Source organism: Thalassophryne amazonica, chromosome 12, assembly GCF_902500255.1.
Source record: "Thalassophryne amazonica chromosome 12, fThaAma1.1, whole genome shotgun sequence".
Lineage (NCBI taxonomy): Eukaryota > Metazoa > Chordata > Actinopteri > Batrachoidiformes > Batrachoididae > Thalassophryne > Thalassophryne amazonica.
The window spans coordinates 24,113,296-24,139,219 of record NC_047114.1 but is presented as its reverse complement, the minus strand read 5'-3'; the positions used below and the strand labels follow the sequence as shown (position 1 = coordinate 24,139,219).

Genomic DNA, 25,924 nt, shown 5'->3' with positions numbered 1-25,924 from the left:
CATCTATTTTTTCATTGTTTAGGAATGGCTCAGAGACTGCTGCTTTGTTTGATAAAAAATTTTTCAAAACCTGTAAGGCACAACTGAGTGGACACCATTCGATAAATTCAGCTGGTTTTCGGTGAAAATTTTAACGGCTGATGAGAGATTTTGGAGTTTTACTGTCGCCGTAAGGACGGCCCACGGCGCCTGACGGAGATCTGCGCTCCGGGGCGGCATCGTCTCACTGTTTCAAGCTGAAAACTTCCTAATTTCAGGCTCTGTGGACCCAAGACATCGTGAGATAACAGAGAACTTTCAGAAGAATTCGGGATCAGGAGTTTATCCAGACATTCCACTGTTAAAGGAGATTTTGTAATGAAAGAACGTGTGGGCAGATTCGCATGTCGGGCCGGATCCAACCGCGGGGGGTCGCCACAGGAAAAACACCTCCGTGTTGGAAACCTTAACGGACAAGTTGGAACATGCCCAAGCTGTTAAACAATTTCTCAGATACTCACTTGTTGAAAGCCATCAAAAGCCGCCTGAATTTTACAAATGGTTTTCAACACGGAGGTGTTTTTCATGTCGCGGCGCAGACGGATTTGCCACGTCGTCACGGATCCGACTCGGCAAATTCGTCCGCACGTTCTTTCATTACAAAATCTCCTTTAACAGTGGAATGTCCAGGTAAAGTCCTGATGCTGGCTTCTTCTGAAACTTCTCTGTTCTCTGACGACGTCCTGGGTGAACAGAGCTTTAAATTAGGATGTTTTCAGCTCAAAACAGCCAGACGGGCGCCACCTCCGACCGAGGCGCGCCGATCCGCTTTGTGGGCTGTGCTTAAAGCGAAAGAAACTCCACAATCTCTCATCAGCCGTTAAACTTTACACCAAAAACCAGCTGAATTTCTCAAATAGTGTCCACACGGATATCCCTCAACGGTCCTGAAAAAATTTGATAAAGCAACGCGCGCCGTCTCCCTGCAGCGTCTCAGACAAAGATTCCGACGGGAGGGGGAGTCTACACCTCACTCAAAGCCTGCCCACAGGCGAATGATGTCACAGACAGGCATGACAAAACTCACGCATGCGCACGAGAGTTCAAGCTTGTCTGACGTAAAAACATATGAATCAAATCCATTTATTTGTTGAAAAAATAAAAAGGACCGCTTTTTATATCACAGACCTCGTATATTTCATTTCTTGTTTGAGACATGTTTCGCACAAATGATAACTGTTTGGGAGGAAAGGTGGAAAAACAGTGGACTTTTCAGTGTTCTCAGGCAGATTTGTAGAATGCTATAAAAATGCAACATTCCATAGATTCCCATAGAACCCTAACCCAGTCGTCATAAAAAAATGCATCAACTCCATATTTTTGGGGTATTTAAAAAGAGTAAAAGGCACACTGTACTCAGGGGAACTTGACCAGAATTTGTCCCTGTGCTCAGAGGTCTCAGGGTCGCTTGGCTTGTCCTCGTCTTTCCCCAGCAGCTTCCAGACAAATTCTGAATTTATTGTATAACAAAGTGTCCGTATCATAGGGCCATCGGTCTTCGATCTGAAGGGCATTAAAGTTCGGTTCGAGCCTCATATTCCTGTCAGACGCGAACCCAACAGGCATTTTAATCTTTCTGTCCATACCTGTTATTTCCATCCTAAACAAACCCCCACAAACAGTAAGAAAGCCGTTAGATCCTGTATTTTCTTTCTTTTTAATGAACAAAAACAGACGTTCGCCTCGTGATGCAGGCCTGCGCAGTGCGCACATAGAGTAAATAAAGTCTTAAATCTGATCTGTTATTGCCTCCTTTCATATGGATCCATCATCACAGAGACACTGATGTCCAAATAAGACATCCTTGTTTTGGAAATACTTTAATTTCTTATTGTGGAAATTGTTTGGGAATAAATCCAGCGTTTTTGAAGGAGTCTCCCAGTGTAATATGGTACTCCGGGTGCATTTTCTGTCCTGCTGCTGCTTTGTCCAGCCACTGTCAAAAAGGGAAAAAAAAAATTTATTTTAAAAGCTGAAAAAGCTTTATTAGCATCACAGTGCTCCATTTATTCACAGTTAGTGTTCACAGCGATCTGTCATTCAGCTTTCTGCTTGCAATAAAAATAAATGTCTGAAGAACTGTGCCGATGTGACCCGTCTGGCCGACCCGTCGAGCATCCACACTGTAGAGGGCATCAGGTCTTCCTTAGTGGGCCGCTCCTCGGACATGTTTTGGATGAATATGCATTTAATGCTTTGATCCCCACGCCGGCAACAGAGTTCACGCTTAGTTCAATGACATTTACGCACCGCTGTGCATGCACACTCAGAATGTAGCAACTGTTTATTAACAAAACAGGTGTTGGTTGATGTGGTTGATTTAATTTGCCTTGTTTGATATCACACATCCCACGATGTGACTGTTGCATATGTGCACTCTGTGATGACGAGGCTGAAACAAATATATTGTGCAGCCCTAATATAGGACTTACTCTGTCTTCTTCTTCTTCGCTTTGTTCACTAACATTCTCAGTCAGTCATTATTTGCACAAACATGAATTTTTTCTGAACAGTGTCTTACAGCCTGTAGAACAACGTGCTGATTGCTGTCACTGTTGCCTGTGAAGGCGTGGCCGTTGTGCACGAGTGGCTTTGAAGCATGTTGTGACACTGGCACACGGAATGCATGAAGATGATGAATTGCCGATCAGCATAGTTGGGATGCAACAAAGGCATGTGCTGAAACCTGAGTGGCCGTGTGCACACTGTTACACACCATTTGTGAACCAGACACTAGCTGCACTTGTCACTACTGTACATAAGAAAAACATGGTTTCAAAACGTTTAGGCGATTTTATGCTTAATGAGTTTAAATTTAAAGCTGATCACTTTATAGTTGAACACATTATCACAGACAGGTCAGTGAATCTTTGTTGACTCATGCAGCCTGATCTTTGTCACAGGTCTTTCATGGAGTCAAAGTTTTTAATGAACTGATAATCTGTACTTAACCTAATCAATTCAGTTCAATTCATTTAGTTTATATAGCGCCAAATCTCAACAAAGCTGCCTCAAACCGCTTCACACCAGTACGGTCTAACTGTACAAACCCCGAGAGCAAGCACACATGCGACAGTGGTAAGAAAAAATTTAGCAGTGGCTATCTTTTATTCACCTTATTCAGTCCTGCCCACTTTTACAACAGAGGCATTTCCGTTTTGTCTTAGTACTTCCGGTGAGCAGTGTTTTCAATATAGAACAATTTGTTTCTACCCATTACTATATTACATGGGTAGAAAAGCTGAAAGGGAACGACTCTGGCTCATCCACGGGTCATAACAGAGTGGGAAGATGACATGAAAAAGTGGCCCTCGATTATTTTTAACTACTTTGTGTTGTCACTCGGCGTGGACGGTTTGGCTTTGAGGAACTACGAGGTTTGCGCCGCTGTGCGGCTAGACAATCTGGCAACAAGTTAGCACAATGTGACAGATTATAAATGCCTGCAGGCCGTTCATTGTGGACCAGTGAACAGGAAGTAAAGCTACACAGAGGTAATTTAACATAGATAAGAATCGCTAGAAATGCCAAAATTACATAACATTAATATACATATGGTGTCATTTCACGCAGTGCTTGGTTACATCAAATGCTAGAAAATGAGTAAATTAGATAGCAGCTAACACTACAAACACAGCTTACCCGTTTGTCTCACGAGCATCTGCCATGGCTTCTTCAACGGAGCGTTGTAGTCCAACCATTTCTCTGGGTAAGGATACAGTGGTGCAGGTTTTTTCTCCATAAAATGAAAAGAACAGACAGGGACGTTTGGGTGGATTTTTCAAATTCAGCGCCTTTAGCCAGCACCAGAGATCCTCGTCTTTCAGTGGAGGAGGGAACAAGTTAAATGCTCATCCACAGCACACAGATCTCTCCTTTCCATGTTCAAAACATCGTTCTGAAAGCAATAGGTTCCTTCTTCTAGTTGTTCTGGCACCCACGAACTGATCAATTAATGCTGCTCATGTTCGGCCACTTCTAGCGTACTGTGTTCCCACGTAGCTAATCATTGACGCAGTGGAAAACCGGAAGTTGCTTGACAAAATGGAGCCGCCCACCCTGACTTCCTGAATAAGGTGAATAGAGTTGTATATAAAAAAGCTAGACCCTCCCAATACGACTTCAGAGTTGTATATAAAAAAGCTAGACCCTCCCAATACGACTTCAGATTTTTAAAAAGTTTATAGCTGTGTTCTGAAAGTTGATTCCCGATTGACTATGCGCTGGTAATGCCATTAACACAATCACAGGACAAGGATATGCTTTGTAGCCTGTGGTAACCTGTTGTCCTTAAAAATGAATACATACATTTATAAGGCTCCAACTGGTGACCCTGGAGAACCACAATGATGGTAGTGTAAAAGCTGGTCCCAGTAGGCTGTAGTACAGCAATCTGAATCAGTTGTCCAAACACCACAACAGCTCTACAGAGACAGGTGAGGAGATTGTTTGCTTAGACAAGCAGAGGTCGGTTACACAGGTAGTCATTCCAATCAATTCTTTTATGTAGACTTTGGAACTTGGAATTTCACCCTTTTTCAACTTGACCATTAGTCATTCATAAGTTTCTGATGTCTGGAAATCCATGGTTGAACCTGTACTTTTCTTGGCTGTTGCCAAGATTTGGTCAGGCGGGTTAATCTGGTGTTGTGTGGCACAAAAGACGATCATAGTGGCATCCTCTGTGTGCTGTTTCCTGCATTCCCGTCTTGTATTGAGATAGCACATGAACACACCAGCACTTTTACATAACCATAATAATATGATAACTGAGAGTAATCAGGTAACAGTAATAATCTGAACTGTCGTGTTTATGTGTACTTCAGTACTGCAGTAATTGGAAAACACCTGGTTTACATGATTTAGTGAGATTTCTTTCGAAGTAGAGAAAGGACAATGTGCAGCTCCATGTCTTGAAGAAAAAGACAGCACTCTGTCTCTCTTTGAGGAGATGCAGAGTTGTTTGATGTGCTGGTGCACAAACATTAAATATGACATCATGCTTTTAGACCGTGGCAAACTCCGCTCATATTCAGTATATATGTCTATAAACCACATAGATCACCAAGATATTTGCTCTTTAGAATGCTGAAACAACACACAAGGGAAAATGAAGCACCCTTGTGCATCCTGGCAAATTTTATGGACACACAACAGACTCTCGGAACTTTGTGATCTAATAATGATGTTACGAGCCCCGATGAAAGAACAGTGCCTCTGGAAATGCGAGTGGCAAGTGCTTTTACACATGCGCAGATGTAAAAAACAAAATATAGCAGATTAATGGTACATATGTACCGACGAAATCTGACTATTGCGGAGAAATGTAGGTGTGTTAATGTGATTTCTCATAATCAGATAACAGCCATTATCCAATAAACTATATCGCATTTTGCAGTCTACATGACCACTTGAATAATGAGATAACTCCAGCAGTCAGATAACGATCAAAGTTTTAGTGTGCATGTAAACGAGGCCTCTGTTGTTGGGGAGCCGCATGCATCCTAATGACAATATCTCCAGAACTAAATGAAATATTAAAACACTGCTAGACTTCGGCTCTCCTTGGGCTAACAGGTGGCTCATACTCTAGTGAAGTCAAAAAATGAGCTGGGGTCAGTGAGGTACTGCAGTTGTCTGGGTGCCTTGATGTGTGTTGTTTACACAGTGGGACATTTACCCTCTTTGATGATGGCAGCTTGGTCTTCTTTGTTGACACATTGTCAAATGATAACTCTGGTTGTTTATGTACAACTCTATTCCATCTGCTCGTGCAGCTTTCTAGATGTCTTGAAGAGAGCCGTGAACATTTTCATAAACTGGGAGGCAGAAGACTGATTCATTGACACATAAGATCGATCTTTAAGATTCTTCACTTCAAGATTCGGTCTTTAATTTGTTTGTCCGATGCACAAAGCATGGCCTTTTGGGGAATTGCTAGGCTACATTACGTCACGTAAAAAACACTGTTGGAAGTGCAGACATTGATACTTACTTTAACAGTTTAATCTTTAGGTCAAAGACTGGCCCATATATGAAACATTATCTTACCTAACTAACCCAAATTTTTAGTTCTAGTTCCATCTGAATCATATTTAACTTTTTCACTGCTCCTTTTGAGATGCTCCAACACAACAGTGTATAGTTTATAGCTTGTAGCTTTGTAAGTTGTTCCAGTGTTCACATGTTGAGATTTTCATTTTTGTCCAGACTGACCATGTACTTGTACTTTATTTTGAGTATTTCTCAGTAATTTTTAATGACTGAGATAGGGTTATCTTTTTCCCTCTCGACAACATGTGTTTTCTGCCTTTGGCTACATCTCAGGACATGTCAAGTCCTACGCCTGTTTGTGCCTCGTTTTTGGACACTTGAATCTTACTGCTTGATCATTTGTCACAGTTTGAAGCCAGAATGTTTGCTGGTCGTTTTGTGTGCACATGAATATAAAACCTGTGGCTTGCAGGGAGAGAGTGTGGCGAGAACGGGAGTGACCTACCAAGCACAATGTGGAGCAGGTCGGAGCAGACGCCACAGCCAGGCAAAGTGTCCACATTTAAACGGCGTGCACGGAGCAAAGACCAATAAAAACAAACTGAGAAAGAGAGCTGGCAAATGAAAAGTTCCAAAATGGAGGAAAAAGGAAGAGTAAGCGAGCGAGGAAAGTTCAGCGAACAGAAACAACAAAAAAATGTGTAAGGGCAAAAAAGAGAGAGAGAGAGCGTGCGCATGGGGGTGGATGGGGGGTGGGCATAGGAATGTGCTGACGCTGCGTTTCTTGCCTGAACTCCCCAAATTAATAATCAGCAGCGGTTTAGCCGAGCCGTGCCAAGAGGTGCCTCCTGCCAGGCCCTGGCCAGGCCCTCCCTGCTGCAGCACACAGGGCCGCTCCGGGCCCGAAGAGGCGGTGCTGCACGGCCGGGCCGGACCTGGCACTCTGCCACAGGGCTTTTGCTTGTTCAGGAGTTTTGATTAAATCTTTTATTGTGCTCCACTCACGCGAAGAGCTAAGGCGAAACACAGAGCGGGACGGAAAGAAAGAGGAAAGAGAGGGAGGGCGGAGAAATGGGATCTCTGGGATTTTTTTTCTTAACTCTCCATTTCTTTTTTTTTTCTTTTTCATTTTCTCCCTGACAGAAAAGTTGTTTGTTTTAATCTGCCAGGTGTTGTAAGATACATTATCATTTTACTCACTATCACTTTATGCAGTCTTTGTGTTTTCAGTTCTTTTACTAAATCAGCCGCTGGTTTTTGTGTGTGTGTGTGTGTCCATTGCTCTTCATTGAAAGACAACTAACACATAACATTAATCAGAAGCAGATTTTCAGAATAACAAATATGAAACAATCGAAATTCTTATGAAATCTACACCAACATATTTTATTACTTTTGCCACTGTTTTTAAATAGCTTGACTTTTTTGACTTTTTTTTGCAGTTGCTCTGCTCTCACTGTGACTTTATCAGTTCTGCAGGCTTTTGTAGTGTTTTTGTATTTTTTTTTTTTTTTTTTTGCCCAAAGTGTAACAGCGATTTGTGTTGTTGTTTCAGCTGCTTCTGTGCCAGACCTGAGCGAGCAGTTCACACCACCAGACACCGCTCCCCCGATGCTCGTCAGTCTCATCCAAACCATAGAGAAGACAGGTACGGCCATGTCATCTGGTGCTGGTCTCTTCGACTCTCTGTCTGCCTCCCGGTCTTTCCATCTATGTGTGACTGTCTGTGTCAGGCTGTCCGTCTCATACCTTCATGCTAGTGTCTGTACCAACACAGATGGGAAGATGAGCATCAAACACACAAATCATACCTGCACATGTATCTACCAGGCCTTCTCACTTAAACATGCACTTGATGATACCAATATGACTACTACCACTACTACTACTAATGATGATAATTCTAATAATAACAAATACTTCTTCCTCTTTTGGCTGTTCCTGTTAGGGTCGCCACAGCAGATCAGTCATTTCCATCTCACCCTGTCCTCTGTATCTTCCTCTGTCACATCAACCACCTGCATGTCCTCCCTCAGCACATCCATAAACCTCCTCTTTGGCCTCCCTCTTCTCCTCCTGCCTGGTGGCTCCATCCTCAGCATCCTTCTCCCTATATACCCTGGGTCCCTCCTCTGCACATGTCCAAACCATCTCAGTCTCTCCTGTCTGACTTTGTCTCCAAACCGTCCCACCTGAGCTGTCCCTCTGAAATGTTTATTCCTGATCCTGTCCATCCTTGTCACTGCCAAACAGAATTGCAACATCTTCAGCTCTGCCACCTCCAGCTCTGCCTCCTGTCTTTTTGTTGGTGCCACTGTCTCTAAGCTGTACAACACTACTGTTTTGTAAACTTTCCCCTTCACTCTTGCTGATATTCTTTGGTCACAAATCACTCCTGCACACCTTTCTCCAACCACTCCACCCTGCCTGCACTCTCTTCTTCACCTCTCTACCACACTCTCCGTTACTTTGGACAGTTGACCCCAAGTATTTAAACTCATCTACTTTCTCCACTTTTACTCCTTATAACCTCACTATTCCACTGGGCTCCCTCTCATTTACACACATGTGCTCAGTCTTAAGCCGCGTTCACACAGCCACAGGTTGCCATGTAATCCCTATGTAAGGACGCGTTTTGGCGCCAAACCGCGCAGCGCGACGCGATGGATGCGAGTGAAGCGATGCGAGTGAAGCGATTTTGAGCGTTTTGCGCATTTGCGTCGCGTTGCCCTCCTCCCCAAATTCAAAAATCTGAACTTTTTCGTCTCGTCGCGCCGCGATGACCAATCAGGGACTGAATATGTAGTGATGTGGAGATGTCTGGAGTTTGACTGAAGATGTGAACATGTCCTGTATCTGGTAGCAGCCTGTGAGCAGGACATATGTCTCTTTTGTCCTTTATTTCACAATCATGACAGAGTTTCTGGAGCGAGCAGCAGCACCACAGCAGCGGGGAGCGGAGTTTCTTTTTATTTTTATTTTACGTGCACGCACGCACGAATCGTCCTGATTATTTTACTTATTAACTACACATCTGTATAATAAAGCAAATGGTGACTGGTTTCTAAACACAATTATGACAGAGTTTTTGGAGCGAGCAGCAGCCCTACTTGCAGCAACGGGAGCGGAGCTTTTTCCTTTTCTTTCTTTTTTTTCGTGCGCGCGAGCGAATCGTCTGTAGAGAATATTTTATTAACTACACAGCTGTATAATAAAGCAAATGGTGACTGGTTTCTAAACACAATTGTGACAGAGTTTTTGGAGCGAGCAGCAGCCCTACTTGCAGCAGCGGGAGCGGAGCTTTTTCCTTTTCTTTTTTTTACGTGCGCACGCGAGCGAATCGTCTGTAGAGAATATTTTATTAATTAACTACACAGCTGTATAATAAAACAAATGGTGATTGGTTTCTAAACACAATTATGACAGAGTTTTTGGAGGAAGAGCAAGCTGCAGCAAGCAGCAGAGTGTCTTTTTTTTTATTATTATTATTTATATGCGCGCGCGCAAACAGGACAGTTGATCCTCAGACTGGGTCCCGCAGAGGTGGAAGGACCGCTGAAAGCGGCCGTCACCCAGACACAGCTCCTGCAGCAAATAATGATACTCTCTGTATTGGGAGCTTTCCACAGCAACTCGCTCCATGTGATCAAGGTCCGTCATGTTAGCTTGACTGACAACCGGAGCCGGCGAGTGGAATGGAAGCTCCTCCTATTTGATGACGCACCGGGGCAAATTTTCGCAGAAAGTCCACCCAAGCACAGCAACACACCGGGCGAAGGAGGCGCGTCCGCCGCCTGGCGACCCACGCAAATTTGTAGCGTCTGATCGTGCCCGGTGTGAACGCGGCATTACTCCTACTGACTTTCATTCCCCTTCTCTCCAGAGCATATCTCCACCTTTCCAGGCTAGACTCAACCTGCTCTCTACTCTCACTACAGATCACGTTATCTGTAAACATCATAGTCCATGGAGACTCCTGTCTGATCTCATCTGTCAACCTGTCCATCACCATTCCAAACAAGAAAGGACTCAGAGCTGATCCTTGATGTAATCCCACCTTCACCTTGAATGAGTCTGTCATTTTGACTGCGCATCTCAGTGCTGTCAGACTATCCTTGTACATGTCCTGCACTACACCCACATACTTCTCTACCACTCCAGACTATCTCATACAATACCACAACTCTGCTCTTACCACCCTGTCCTAAGCTTTCTCTAAATCCACAAATACACAGTGAAGCTCCTTCTGGCCTTCTCTATACTTCCCCATCAGTATTCTCAGAGCAGACAGTGCCTCTGTGATGCTCTTTCTCCTCAACATTTGCCATCTTGCAAATGTGGTGCTATCTCAATTAGACATTTCCATGCCTCCACTGGAATGTCATCTGGGCCAACTGCCTTTCCACTCTTCATCCTTTTCATAGCTGCCCTCACTTCATCCTTACTAATTTCTTGTACTTCCTGATTTACTCTTGCCACATCATCCAGCCTTTTCTTTCTTTTCTCATTCATCATCTCCTCCTCTCACACACCGCTCCTCGCTTGTCAGCACATTCCTATGTCATCTTTTACTACCCTAACCTGCACATCCTTTCCGCTCTATCCCTTTGTCTGGCCAATCAGTGCAAGTCTTTTTCGCCTTCCTTACGATTCAACTTCTTCTATAGCTCGCAATATGTCTTTTCCTTAGCTTTTACCACTTCTATTTTTGCCTTACGCCGCATCTCCTTGTGCGCATCTCCTTGTCTACTTTCTTCATCTCTTCGATTACCCCAAAACTTTTTCGCCAATCTCTTTCTCCTTATGCTTTCCTGGACATCTTTATTCCACCACTGAGTCTCCTTGTCTTCCTTCTGCTGTCTAGATGTTACACCCAGTACCTTCCTAGCTGTCTCTCTCACCACATCTGCAGTACTTTTTCAGTTGTCAAAATTGCTTCCCCTCCATCCAGTGCCTCTCTCACCTGCTCACTGAATTTCACCCTTCTAATTTTCCGCTTCTCCTGCTGTTTGTGGACACGTTTTCTTCCTCTTCGCTCAGCAGTAGCCCAATTTCCACCAGCACCCTGTTGGGCAACGGCACCAGTGGCGGTCGTTGTTAACCTGGGCCTCGACCAAGCTGGTATGGAAACTTGATTTTCAGTCTGCATTGTTGGGTTGACTTGTTTTACGCCGGATGCCCTTCCTGACACAACCCTAATCATTTGTCTGGGCTTGGGAGTGTACTGGCTGCATACCCCATGTGGCGGAGATTTGACAAACTAAGGTTTACGTCCTGCCTCCTTCTACCGTACTCATTTATCCGGACTTGGGACTGGTACTCAGAATGTCCTGGCTGCACACCCCATGTGGCTGAGTTATAATAATAACTAATACTTCTCCTACTAATAATAACAATGACAAGAATAACTTTGTATATCACTGTCAAAACCAAAGTGCTTTATACTGTGGTAAACCGCCATAAAAGGAAAATAAAACAACAAATTCTACAAATCAAAGTTAAATAGAAGCAAAAACGTCAAGTTATGACCTACAATTAATGTCACAGTATTTTTCAAAAATACAATGATTAAATCATTGTATTCTGTTGTGTGGGCCGCTGAAGAGGAGGTACTGCTGGCCCACCATCAGAGGGCGCCCTGCCTGGAGTGCGGGCTTCAGGCACGAGAGGGCGCTGCCGCCTCACAGGACAGCCGGGAGCGACAGCTGTCATTCATTAACTCCTGACAGCTGTCACCTATCACCAACTCATCAACCACTCCATAAAAGCCGGACGACATCTCCACCCCGCTGCCGAGATATCGTTTGCCTTCGAGGTATTTTCTCAGCCGTATTCAGTTAAGTAGTAGGTGCTACTGTTAATTCTTTCGGAGGTGGAGGTGTTTTACCCACCATTGAGGAACTGTTGCTGATTGTATTGCTGGGTGTACACACACCCATACCTAACTGTTTCTGCTTCCTGCCAGCAGTACCAGATCCGACAGCTGGAGACGGTGGCCACCTGGGGACTCGGAACTTGGCGGTTCCAGTATTCTCCGGGTTCGGTGGCACTGGAAATCGTGTGGGATCCGGCTCTTCTCTGGACAGACTTCTTCTATCCTCGAGCCCACCCACACGCCACCCACATTTGACTCTGTCCAAATTCTGTATTTGTCTATATTTCGTTGTGCACGCTTCACAACAGTAAAGTGTTGTATTTTTGGCTCATCTATTGTCCGTTCATTTACGCCCCCTGTTGTGGGTCCGTGTCATTACACTTTCACAACAGTATTCAATACCTGCAGTTTTGCACAATAAAGTTCTCTGGTATGATTTTTCACTTAATAGTGCTCTTTGTGTGACAAATAGAGATCACAGAGAGATTAAGGGGACCCGGTGTGACTGAGAGATCACTGGGAGATCTACGGCGATCACTGAGAGATCCAGTGTATCCGAGAGAGATCCATGTGAGATCCAAGGGGATCACTGAGAGATCAGGTGGGATCAAGAGATCACTGGAATATCTAAGTAGATCACTGAGAGATCTGGTGTATCCCAGAGAGATCACTGGGAGATATAAGGAGATGGCTTAGAGATCCGGTGGGAGCAAGAGATCACTGGGAGATCTAAGGAGATCACTGAGGGATCCAGTGTGTCCAAGAGAGATCACTGGGATGTTGAGTATTTATTGAGAGAGTGTTGAAATTTTGTTTAGCGATTGCTACCCTTCAAGATCATTGATAGATTGTTTTGGACGGAGTCAAAACTTTGTGGAGACTGTGGAGAACACTGGAAGGTTATTGAGAGATCTGGCCATTTCGTCATCTCTCAACGATCCCCACCCTCTGTAAAGGGGGTTTAAATAAAATTTTGTGTCCAAGTGGTCAGTGCACTTGCTTCCAAAACAGCAGGTTCCTGGTTCAAGACCTATTCTCTATGTAACGTAGAGTTGCGTCAGGAACGGCATCCAGCTTAAAAGTGTCCAAATAAACATGTAGAACCACATTGGATCTACTGTGGCGACCCCTAGCAAAAAGGGAGAAGCTGAAAGAACTTACTTTTTACATTTTTTTGAAAGTTTATAGTTACTTAGCCTAGCTGTCCTCCTCAGTGTCCTCCAGCTGCTGCACAAAGGGCAAACAGTGCCAAGGGTTATGAAGGCTATTCTTTTCAGTTACAGAGCATGATTTATTAATTTTACTCATTCCTTTAAACCCAGCAAGTTCTCCTCATTCAGATTGTGTTTTACATCCAGCTTAATGGCGCATATCCGTCACCTTCTGCAACAGAGAGTAGATCAGACAGTACCTCATTCAGATCACCATACAGAGCAGCTTGTCACTTGTGTAAATGTTGCCATCTTGTGGCTATAGATGATAATTGTGTATTTTGGCACAGTTGTGCTCAAATGTTTACATACCCTGGTAGATTTTTTTTTCTTTTGGCCATTTTTCAGAGAATATGAATGATAACACAAAAACTTTTTTTTCACTCATGGTTAGTGGTTGGGTGAAGCCATTTTTTCTCAAACAACTGTGTTTACTCTTTTTAAATTATAATGACAACAGAAACTGCCCAAATTATCCTGATCAAAAGTTTGCATACCCCTGTTCTTAATACCGTGTATTGCCCCGTTTAACATCAATGAAATCTTGTAGTCTTGGAGTTTGGGGACGAGGCTCTCTGATTGTAAAGCTGCCACTGAATATGTCTTGGAACTTTATTTACATTAATTACAAAGAAATACAAACAGTATGGCACTCTATGGTAAATCTGCATGGAGTAGACAGTTCTCAAAAACTGAATGGCTGTGCAAGAATGAAAAGAGTGAGGAAAGCCACCAAGACACCCAGACAACTAGAAGAAGTTATGGTCTTATGTGTCTGTAATTGGAGAAATTGTGCACAGTGCATATTTTACATTTTGCATCACCACCCTTAGCTTCATAGTGGAGTAGAGCGGAGAAGGATATTCTTTCATCAAAACAGATCAGATCTAGGCTTACATCTCAGATGTACCTTTCAGGTCTTCTTTTTGAGAAACTCCTCCTGTATATCACTTCATCACGAAGGTGTATAACTAGTCATACAAAATGCAAAGCTTTGATTCTATCAGACTGGACAGACGGGAAGGTCTGGACACAATTGCAGGACTCAACACAGTAGCTCTGGTTAGTAAAAACATTTACTGAAGGATTCACTGGGATCCGGTACACAGCAAGGCAGTCAAAAATGAGCAAACAGATCCAAAACATCAGACGTAAGATGTGGCCGGTACAAACGGGCAGGTGGTCGAAACATTGTGGTAGCAGGACTTGGAAACATAGAACACAGAGCTGGAAGCGTAGGCACAAGGCGCAATGATCTGGCGGGGAACTAGTGCAACCAGTGGAACTTAAATACACCCAGGTGATGAGCTGCAGATTGGAAACAGGTGTATTGAAAGATTCAGAACAGGGTGTGGCCCAGACAGAGTGTGACGCCCACCACCAAGTACCAAGAGAGATGGACAAGAGAGATAGGGACAGACAAAGCCCAAGCAGGAAAACCCAGCAAAAGAAATCACACAAAACAAACCTAAACTATCTTAGAAAAACTAGAACCTAAACTAACCATGGTACAATAAAAAAAAACACATGGCAAAACAGAAACACATGGTCAAGAGTCCAGATCATGACAGATTCATTAAGATTCATCCAGATTTTAAATATTAAAAATAGTACAGGATAAACACTGGCTCAAATAAGGTAATTGTTACTGTTAATTAATCATCATGGTTCAGGCCAACTAGATTTATAAGGGTAAATGTAAAAAAAAAAGAAAAAAAAAAGTAAGTCCCTTTGTTTGCACTTTGGGTCCCCACAGCAAATCCAAGGTGGATCTGCATAATTTATGCTCATCCAACACAGCAAAGTTAACTTGACATGTAACTGCACTATTGTAAAAGTAGTTGTAACTACCAGAATAAGTTAAGTAACTCATAATCATATTAAACAAGTTTGAATGGCCCAAGGAAATTACATCAGTGTGTTACATTTACCCTTACAGAGCAACGGGTGGTGGCCAAGTGGTTACTGCACTTGGTTTCACTACGGAAGGTTCCTGGTTTAAACCCTACCCTTGCCACATTTCTCCATGTAATGTGGAGTTGCGTCAAAAAGGGCATCTGGTGTCAAACCTTTGCCAATTCAACATGCTGATCCACCTCAGATTTGCTGTCGTGACCCTGAACGCAAACGAAGGAGCAGCGGAAGGGACCTACTTTTTATTTTTGTTACATTTTCCCTTATGCCTGGTTCACACGGCAAGATTTTCAAATTGTCTGTAGGCTTCCAATACCTGAGAGACCACACACATGGAGATAAAAAGCATAGATCTAACAGTAGACCTGTTCAAAATGTCAAATGTTACAAATTCGTTTGGGCCACATGTTGTTCTTGTTCCATTAATAAAATAAAAGATCTGTGCCAAATTATATTGTAATTGGACATTGTTTTGGGCTCCCCCACAAAGCAACAATTTTCTACAAACAAGCAATGTAGTAATCCAGTAATTCCAGTAATGTTCTCCTCTAGGTGACCAATCAACCACCACTTTTTGCGATTAGAAGCCATCACATGTACCTGTAAAAGAAAAATAATGGCATCAGAGTTTTCTCCCATTAGGGTGACGTTGCCTTGCCAGCGGAGGGAGAGGAAAACGTGTCACTCTGGGGGGACCTCTAAATCTTATCTGATTGAATTCAAATTTTGTCTGCACCTATAAAACTCCGAGTGGAACAAAAACATGTGGCCCGAAGTCTCTCACAAGTTTTATTTTTTCACAATACAACATGAACAGGCCTAATCTAACACTTTTGGTCATACAGTGTGTGGTGTGCAGCCACATGGTAAAGACAACACACGAACATATTTCATGCACGAACATTCCCAGGTCAGACGGGAAATCTTGCAAAATCTCCCAAAATTAAATGTGACTTCAGAGTAAACAAACATGGTGGACGAGGAAGACGCAATGGAGTGGACTACTTGTGGACTACTTCTAACGGAGAACTATTGCTATTGCTAATCATTTTTAAAGCTCTTTTCTGCAGAATAAATAATGGTTGTGTATAAGTTTTACATGTTGATCCCCAGATTTCTACACAATAAGTTAATTATGGGACAATCAATGAATTGTACAATGTTAATAAACCATAACTATTCAATGAAAATTTTACTTTATGCAAAACAGCAATGGCTTTCGCTATTTTTCCTTTTGTGTAATTTATGTGTGACTTCCATGTAAGATCTTGAGCATTATTTAAAATATGATGTTTCTCAATGAATTTGTCCAACCTTGTCACAAAAACGTTTTCCATAATTTTAGAAAACTGGAAGCAATGACACTGGCCTGTAATTTGAAAAATTATGTTTGTCTCCATTTTTATATAATGGGACTACCTTGGCAATTTTCATTTCATCTGGGAAAATTCCTGTTGACAGAGACAGATTACAAATGTAAGTGAATGGTTCAATAACAGTTTCTATTATACTTTTTACAGTCATCATGTCTAAATCTTCATAGTCAGTTGATCTTTTGCTTACACAGTTTTTTACAATATTTCTTATTTCATCTTTTTCCACATTGTCAAGGAAAATACTATTGACCGTATTTACAATTGTATTTAGTTTATCTTCTACTATTAGTTTATTTCCCACCAGACTTGATCCCACATTTGAAAAATAATCATTAAACTCATTTGCAACTTCTTTTATGTCATATATCTCTTTATTTTCCTTGACAAAGTAATTTGGAAACGTTGATTTCGCTCCATCACTTTTAATCACACTATTTATAATTCCCCATGTTGCCTTTATATTATCTTTACTCTTATTTAATTGTTCACTATAATAATCTTTTTTTTTTGTTTCCTAATTATTGTCAATAGTTTATTTTTATATTTTTTGTATCTGTGTTCTCTTTCCTTTGTTTGCATTTTTAAAAGGCACCTATATAAATAGTTTTTCTTTACACAAGCATTTTTTATTCCCTTAGTCAGCCATGGTTTATTTACTCTTTTCTTACTAATTTTTATTAATTTACAGTTTTTATTATATGATTTCATCAGTATTTTCATAAATGAATTATATGCTACGTTAACGTCGCCGACATAAACTTCTTCCCAATTTTGATTTTTAAGGTCATAATTTAATGCCTCTAAGGCTTTTACTGACTTATCTCTTTTAAAATTTACGACAGTTTTTTTCTTGTACCAATTTTTGTATTTAAATATTGAAAAAACGTAAATGATCACTAAGATCTGTCATCGAGATCCCATTCTTAATAATTTCATCTGTTCTATTTGTTCCGTGTGTCCGTCACCTCGTTTTCTGATTGGCTACACGTCACATTCAGCAGGCCCGTGTGGTTCTTTGTACTTGGGGGACACCACACACGCAGGGATATCAGGCCAAGACAATCCAACATGTTGAATAGCCCCGATTTGCGGTCTTGGCGGTCCCGATGTCCTTCCGGGCAGTCTAAAGCTCTCTTAACACACCACACATGGCAGGAATATTTGATAAGATTATCTTTAGCGGCATCACGATATTCAGGGCATCCTTAAGATTGTCGGAAGGGGAAGATCGGGTCCGATATCGGCATAATTATGTTGCCATGTGAACCAGGCATTACAGATCTAGTTGGCCTGAACCATGGTAATTGAGTAACAGTAACTCAAATTCATCATGTTGCCCCAACAAATTTATATTTAGGTCTACATTTACCTTTACAAATCTAGTTGGCCTGAGCCATGGTAATTAGGTAACAGTAATGCAAATTCATCATGTTGACCCAACAAATTTACACTTAGGTCACACCAAAATTGTTTTTTGGCTAAGTTAGCGCATTTTACTTGGGGTGGAAATACCTTACATAATTTTATTATGTTCATTGAGCAAGTTATTTTTTTTGTGTGTGTGTGTATCACTGCCAATTGGGAAACATAGGAGAGTATTATGCCAATGTTTAATGTTAAACCTCAAACACATGAAAATGTAAAAGGAAGATAAAACTGGTTTTGTACAGTTTGACCCTTTGAGCCAGCGTTTAACCTTTACTATTAATAATATTTAACATCTGGATGAAAAACGTAATGAAGCAAAGATTTTTACCGGTTTACATTTAATTTATGAGCCTGCAGAGCAAAGGTCTGCTGGTTCATAAATCAGAATCACATTTTAACAATATTTGCATAAGCATTAAGTTATGGCTTCATGTGAAAATTACTTTATATTTGGTTACAGATGTTAATTTAACAGATGTTTTGACTCACGTCTGGAGCGCTACATAACAGGAAAAGAAGAGAGCTGTGATCATAACAGCCTCAGCACTGCTGAGTGCGGTGGATGCACCAAAGTTATTATTGATTTCCAAATGAATTGATAATTGACATTATTTTTTGTGATTTCATCAGGGTTATTTTCATTGGTGCCATTAAAATATATATATATATTTCTGGCCTGGCGGGCAAATGAGAACCCCTGCCACACCAGTGCTATTATATAGGAAATACTATGCTGTTCACAATATTGTGCAATCCATGTCGTGGCACACTATCACACCGTTGTACTGCCCACCCCTATGTCTTATAATAGCTGGAGAGGTTTATAAAAAGACACCAACTTAGCCAGTCAGATTTTCTGGCATAGAATTGCACAACTTAGCGGCACAAACTCAAACTGCAAATGTTTGATAGTGACGTGGTGACAGTCTCAAACTGTCAAAAGATTCTTACCAGCGGACTTCAAGCACAATCAGGCTCATAAGTAATTAAAGATCGCATATATAAATATGTGTCTGCCAATGGAAATGTGCTGACAAATGATTGTGTAGATAAGGTGGAGGGAGTATTTCAAGTACTTGAGCCGATGAACAAAGAAAATGAGAGTGAGAGGGAAGGCTGCATGATACGGAGAGAGTGAATCTTAGACAGATTAGTGAAGATGAAGTGAGAACAGCTGTGAAGAAGATGCCAGTGGAGGCATGGGAATGTTTAGGAGATATGATAGTGGAGTTTTTAAACAGATTGTTTAATAAAATCTTTGAAAGTTAAAAGATGGCTGAGGAGTGAAGAAGTGTGCTGGTGCACCAGGGTCCATATTAACAGTTGTCCTATTGTCCAAGACAAGTAGAAAAGCTCTTCAGACAACCAGAGTAATCTAATCTATACTGGGGTTTTTTTTTTTTAGGTATAAAATGGTCAAACTCTTTTTCGGAACTCGACCTATACAAGCGCCACCATCTCACTTCTGTTGTTTACATCTTCCACAATGTGATTTAATACTCAGCCGTTGTTAGAAATGTTTATGATGCTTCTCAAGAAAACATGCAAAAATGAAAAGAAACACATGCAGCTGAAAAACGCTGATGGAGTGTGCTCATAAGACAGCCAAGGAAAATTACGCAGATAAAATATCTGCACCATTTTGCAACCATAAGGTTGCATAAGGTTAATTATGGAGTTCCACAAGGTTCTGTGCTAGGACCAATTTTATTCACTTTATACATGCTTCCCTTAGGCAGTGTTATTAGAAAGCATTGCTTAAATTTTCATTGTTACGCAGATGATACCCAGCTTTATCTATCCATGAAGCCAGAGGACACACACCAATTAGTTAAACTGCAGGAATGTCTTTCAGACATAAAGACATGGATGACCTCTAATTTCCTGCTTTTAAATTCAGATAAAACTGAAGTTATTGTACTTGGCCCCACAAATCTTAGAAACATGGTGTCTAACCAGATCCTTACTCTGGATGGCATTACCCTGACTTCCAGTAATACTGTGAGAAATCTTGGAGTCATTTTTGATCAGGATATGTCCTTCAATGCGCATATTAAGCAAATATGTAGGACTGCTTTTTTGCATTTGCGCAATATCTCTAAAATTAGAAAGGTCTTGTCTCAGAGTGATGCTGAAAAGCTAATTCATGCATTTATTTCTTCTAGGCTGGACTACTGTAATTCATTATTATCAGGTTGTCCTAAAAGTTCCCTGAAAAGCCTTCAGTTAATTCAAAATACTGCAGCTAGAGTACTGACAGGGACTAGAAGGAGAGAGCATATCTCACCCATATTGGCTTCTCTTCACTGGCTCCCTGTTAATTCCAGAATAGAATTTAAAATTCTTCTTCTTACTTATAAGGTTTTGAATAATCAGGTCCAATCTTATCTTAGGGACCTCTTAGTACCATATCACCCCAATAGAGCGCTTCGCTCTCAGACTGCAGGCTTACTTGTAGTTCCTAGGGTTTGTAAGAGTAGAATGGGAGGCAGAGCCTTCAGCTTTCAGGCTCCTCTCCTCTGGAACCAGCTCCCAATTCGGATCAGGGAGACAGACACCCTCTCTACTTTTAAGGTTAAGCTTAAAACTTTCCTTTTTGAAAAAGCTTATAGTTACGGTTGGATCAGGTGACCCTGAACCATCCCTTAGTTATGCTGCTATAGACTTAGACTGCTGGGGGGTTTCCCATGATGCACCCAGTGTTTCTTTTTATTCACCTCTTTTTGCTCTGTATGCACCACTCTGCTTTTAATCATTGGTGATTGATCTCTGCTCTCTTCCACTGCATGTCTTTTTCCTGATTCTCTCCCCTCAGCCCCAACCAGTCCCAGCAGAAGACTGCCCCTCCCTGAGCCTGGTTCTGCTGGAGGTTTCTTCCTGTTAAAAGGGAGTTTTTCCTTACCACTGTCGCCAAGTGCTTGCTCATAGGGGGTCGTTTTGACCGTTGGGGTTTTTCTGTAATTATTGTATGGCTTTTGCCTTACAATGTAAAGCGCCTTGGGGCAACTGTTTGTTATGATTTGGCGCTATATAAATAAAATTGATTTGATTTGATTTGATTAGTCAATGTAATAACGATATCAGGAGACTATCAAAACAACTGTCACAACAACTGTTCATCTTCACTGCTACCATGAACATGCAAACAAAAATATGAAGATCAGGTTACAGACATCTGTATGTTTGCACTGATTCGCTGACTGAGTAAAGCAAGCAATAAAAGCAATTTTGTATTTACAGTGGAGGAAATAAGTATTTGATCCACTGTCAATTTTGCAGGTTTTCCCACCTACAAAGAATGGAGAGGTCTGTAATTTTTATTGTAGGTACACTTCAACTGTGAGATACAGAATCTAAAAAAAATCCAGAAAATCACATTGTATGAATTTTAAATAATTAATTTGCATTTTATTGCATGAAATATGTATTCAATCACGTACCAACCAGCAAGAATTCTGGCTCTCACAGACCCGTTAATTTTTCTTTAAGAAGCCCTCTTATTCTGCAGTCTTTACCTGTATTAATTGCACCTGTTTGAACTCGTTATCTGTATAAAAGACACCTGTGCACGCACTCAATCAATCACACTCCAACCTGTCCACCATGGCCAAGACCAAAGAGCTGTCTACGGACACCAGAGACAAAACTGTAGACCTGTACAAGACTGGGCTGGACTGTTGGGAGAGTGTAGTGACACGGACCCACAACAGGGGGCGTAAATGAACGGACAATGAAAGAGTCGAATATGAACACTTTACTGTTGTGAATGAGCACAACCACAATACAGAGGAATACAGAATTTTGCAAACAGTCAGTCCACAAAGGTGACGTGTGGGCAGGCTCGAGGATAGAAGACGTCTGTCCTGAGAAGAACCGGAACCACACGATTTCCTCCGCCACCGAACCCGGAGAATACTGGAGCCGCCAAGTCCCGAGTCCCCAGGTGGCCACCGTCTCCGAATGTCGGATCTGGTACTGCTGGCGAGGAGCAGAAACAGTAAGATGTGGGTGTGTGCACACCCAGTAGCAACAATGGTGGAGAGTCCACCTCCACCTCTCACACACACTCGTGCAGCTCCTGTCTCAAACACTTATCTGGCTGGGGTGTGAAGCAAAGCCATCGCTGATTATGCCAATCTCCCAGATAAGGCACTCCACAGGAAAACAGCTGTAAAACGAGTTCAGACTAAGACACAGTTAGTTTTAAGGCTGAGAATATTACCTTCACAGTTCGATGATATCTTGGCAACAAGGTGGAGATGACGTCCGGTTTTTATGGAGTGGTATGATGAAGTGTAGATGGGTGACAGCTGTCATGAGATAATGAGTGACAGCTGTCACCCCTGGCTGTGTCCGTGGCGGCAGCGCCCTCTCGTGCCTGAAGCCCGCACTTCAGGCAGGGCGCCCTCTGGTGGTGGGCCAGCAGTACCTCCTCTTCTGGCGGCCCACACAACATGGACTACAGGACAACAGGCAAGCAGCTTGGTGAGAAGACAACAACTGTTATGATTATTTATTAGAAAGTGGAAGAAACACAAGATGACTGTCAATCTTCCTTGGTCTGGGATTCCATGCAAGATCTCACTTCGTGGGAAAGCTCAGAACTACACGGGAGGACTTGGTCAGTGACCTGAAGAGAGCTGGGACCACAGTCACAAAGATTACATTAGTAACACATGATGCTGTCATGGTTTAAAGTCCTGCAGAGCAGCAAGGTCCCCCTGCTCAAGCCATCATACGTCCAGGCCCGTTTGAAGTTCACCACTGACCATCTGGATGATCCAGAGGAGGCATGGGAGAAGGTCATGTGGTCAGATGAGACCAAAATAGAGCTTTTTAGAATGAACTTCACTTGCCGTGTTTAGAGGATGATAACAACCCCAAGAAAACCATCCCAACCGTGAAGGATCGGGCTGGAAAGATCATACTCTGGGAGTGCTGTTCTGCAAAGGGGACAGGACAACTGCACCGTATTGAAGGGAGGATGGATGGGGTCATGTATTGCGAGATTTTGGCAAACAACCTCCTTCCCTCAGTAAGAGCATTGAAGATGGGTCATGGCTGGGTTTTCCAGCATGACAATGCCTAGCCAGTCTCCAGACCTGAACTTAATAGAAAATCTTTGGAGGGAGCTGAAACTACAAACCTGAACGATCTGGAGAAGATCTGTATGGAGGAGTGGACAAGAATCCCTGCTGCAGTGTGTGAAAACTTGGTCAAGAACTACAGGAAACATCTGACCTCTGTAATGGCAGACAAATGTTTCTGTACCAATTGTTAAGGTCTGTTTTTCTAAGGGGTCAAATACTTATTTAAAAATCATACAATGTGATTTTCTGGATTTTTTTTTTTAGATTCTGTATCTCACAGTTGAAGTGTACCTACGATGACAATTACAGACCTCTCCATTCTTTGTAGGTGGGAAAACTTGCAAAATTGACAGTGGATCAAACACTTATTTCCCCCACTGTAAATACAAAATATCTGCACCATTTTCAACCATGAATGTTACATATACATATATGTACAATCTTGCATATATTCAAGATTGAATGACGACGCATGCAAAACACTGTCTAAGTCAAAACCTAAGCCGACTTAGTAGTATAGTAGTAGTAGTATATATAGCATATATTAGTAAGTGATAGGAGTGGTATTTTTGTCTCAGTTTAAACACTACAGTGATATTTTAGTAATACTTCCCAATACTGAATGCAAAAATGCAGTTTTCATAGCATCATGGTTGACTGAATTCCTGTAGGTCCCCCCACACACACACACAGCTGTTGGACTCTGATCATTCCAACACTAAGATGTCTTTGTGCAAGAGGTCAAATTTCTCACATTATGTTGATGGAACAGTGTTTCTAGCCATGTTAGTTTCTGGCCACATGAATATACAAAAAAAACCTTCAAATTAAATTAAAAAAAATTGATTGGAATTTTTTTACCCTCTTGACTTTGTTTTGTCATCAGATTGGCATCTTTGGAAAGTAGGTACTCATTTTATTCATGATCATGTTCCTGTTTCACTGTTTTCAGATGCTATTCTGAAGTAAAAAGCTGAAAATGTTCTCTTTAGTTTTTCCACAAAACAAAAAAAAATAATAAATAAAAAAAATACTTGTTTGGTAGAATGCTTTTTCCATTGAGAGGGCATTAATCCAACTGGTCATAAAATCTGGTGACTTTTTTTCTATCCTCACTGGTGTCACCTGTATTGTTTTATCTTCCTTATTAGTCTTTTGTTGTTTGCTCATTAATGATCTGCTGGTCCCAGCGTGGACCAAGCATCTGAATTTAACTTTACCAATACTCTGTGTTGTCTATGCTTTTGCACTTCTCCTTATTTTACTTTTTTTTTCTTTGCTGTTTAGCTGTGAGGAGTTTTATTCATTTAACTAAATTTTACTCTCCTCTTCAGGGTTGGACTCCAAAACACTCTACAGATCAAACAGTTCTTCAGTTTCAGACAGTCCACTTCACAGTCCCGGTGAGTTACTTTATTTATGTTTGTTTAATATTTGTTTTACTTTAAAATTTGAACTAGATTGTATTCCAAGGAGTTGTTTTAATACACTCATGTTCTTTTTTCTAAGCATGCAAACTATATTTCTGTGATAAAAAGAGCTGGATATTAATCTAACCTCTCGATCCAACTCAAAATTGATTTCAGGCCATCCTTGTTCACCCCATTAAATAACAGTATTGTAGAAATATGAAAGCTCATTCTGAAACTTGTGCTGGGAATGTCTTTATTCAGAAGAAAGAAAAAGCTTTTATAGTGGTTATTGCACAATTGGACACTGCTGAGCAGAAAACAATACTGATGTGAAGTTCAAGCTCTGTTCATTTGCTGAACCGGCTGATAGCAGAGACAACTGTTCGTTTTTGTGGTCCATGATTAATGATGTCTGGGAAAAAGAACAGATACAGTTTGTAATTCATCTAACCTGCATGTGTTTAGAAGTGGGAAGAAGCCAGAACACCCGGAGGGAACCCACACAAACACGGCGAAAGCATGCACGCAATCCCAGGACCTTCTCACTGTGAGGCAACAGTGCTAACCACTAAGCCACCGTGCTGCCCATAGATGTTGTTGTCTTTTTGGCTGCTCCCATTTGTTCAGGGTCACCATACCAGATCCAATGCAGATCAGAATTTGAATTTGGCACATCTTTTATTTTATTTTTTTCACCGAATGCCTTTCCTGACAACTCCAGTTTCATCTGAAGAAATACACACAGCCCCTGATCTTCTGAAGAGGTCTCCCGTCCAAGTACTAACTAGGACGCACACTGCTTAGTGTCTCAGACCTGACAGGATCTGGCTTACACAGAGCAGACTGGCTCTCCACAGATCATATTTTATATTTTTATTTGTTTTCCATATTTCATTGTTGAAGTTGGCGGCACGGTGGATTAGTGGTTTGCACTGTTGCCTCACAGTAAGAAGGTCGTGAGATCACTTCCCACGTGGGGCCTTTCTGTGTGGCGTTTGCATGTTCTGGTTCTTTCTGGGTGCTCCGGCTTCCTCCCACATCCAAAGACATGCAGGTTAGATGAACTGGAAACTTTAAATTGGCAGTAGGTGTGAATGTGTTTGTCTGTTTATATGTGGCTCGGTGATAGACTGGCATTTTATGCAGGGTTTACCCCGCCTCTTGCCATATGAGTGCAGGGATAGGTTCCAGCCCCCCTGCCACACCTAATTGGAGTGCGCGGTTATAGAAACTGGTTGGATTGTTGAAGTTTAGAAATCATGGCGTGGGGCAATGGTAGAAGAATCATTTGTGTTGTCTATGTCTATGGTTAAGCATGGACGGATGGTTAAGCATTTCTAAGATGGTTTTATTGATAATTTAACAAAGAAAGGTGGATTTGTTTAAAATTGTATGTATTTTTAAAAATATTATCAAAGGCCGTGAAAGTGTTTCTCGTCTAAGAACCAGCCTTCGGCAGTGCAAATCCTGTTTCTGTGCCAATGGAGAGAGAGCAATGTCTAAGACCCCACCCTCTTCTTAATGAATATGTCAGTTTATTTACAGATCTATGCCATCCAACGTTTTTTTCCTTATTGTGCACTTT

The 25,924-nt window shown here is 41.7% G+C and overlaps 1 protein-coding gene across 1 annotated transcript in view; it reads left to right on the top strand.

Moving 5' to 3' along the window:
* The window catches only part of LOC117521177 (phosphatidylinositol 3-kinase regulatory subunit beta-like), a 152,016-nt gene that overhangs the window by 46,345 nt on the left and 79,747 nt on the right, over positions 1-25,924 (top strand). The window contains 2 exon segments of the mRNA XM_034182527.1: positions 7,589-7,681; positions 24,262-24,330. Coding sequence (XP_034038418.1) covers positions 7,589-7,681; positions 24,262-24,330 — 162 coding nt within the window.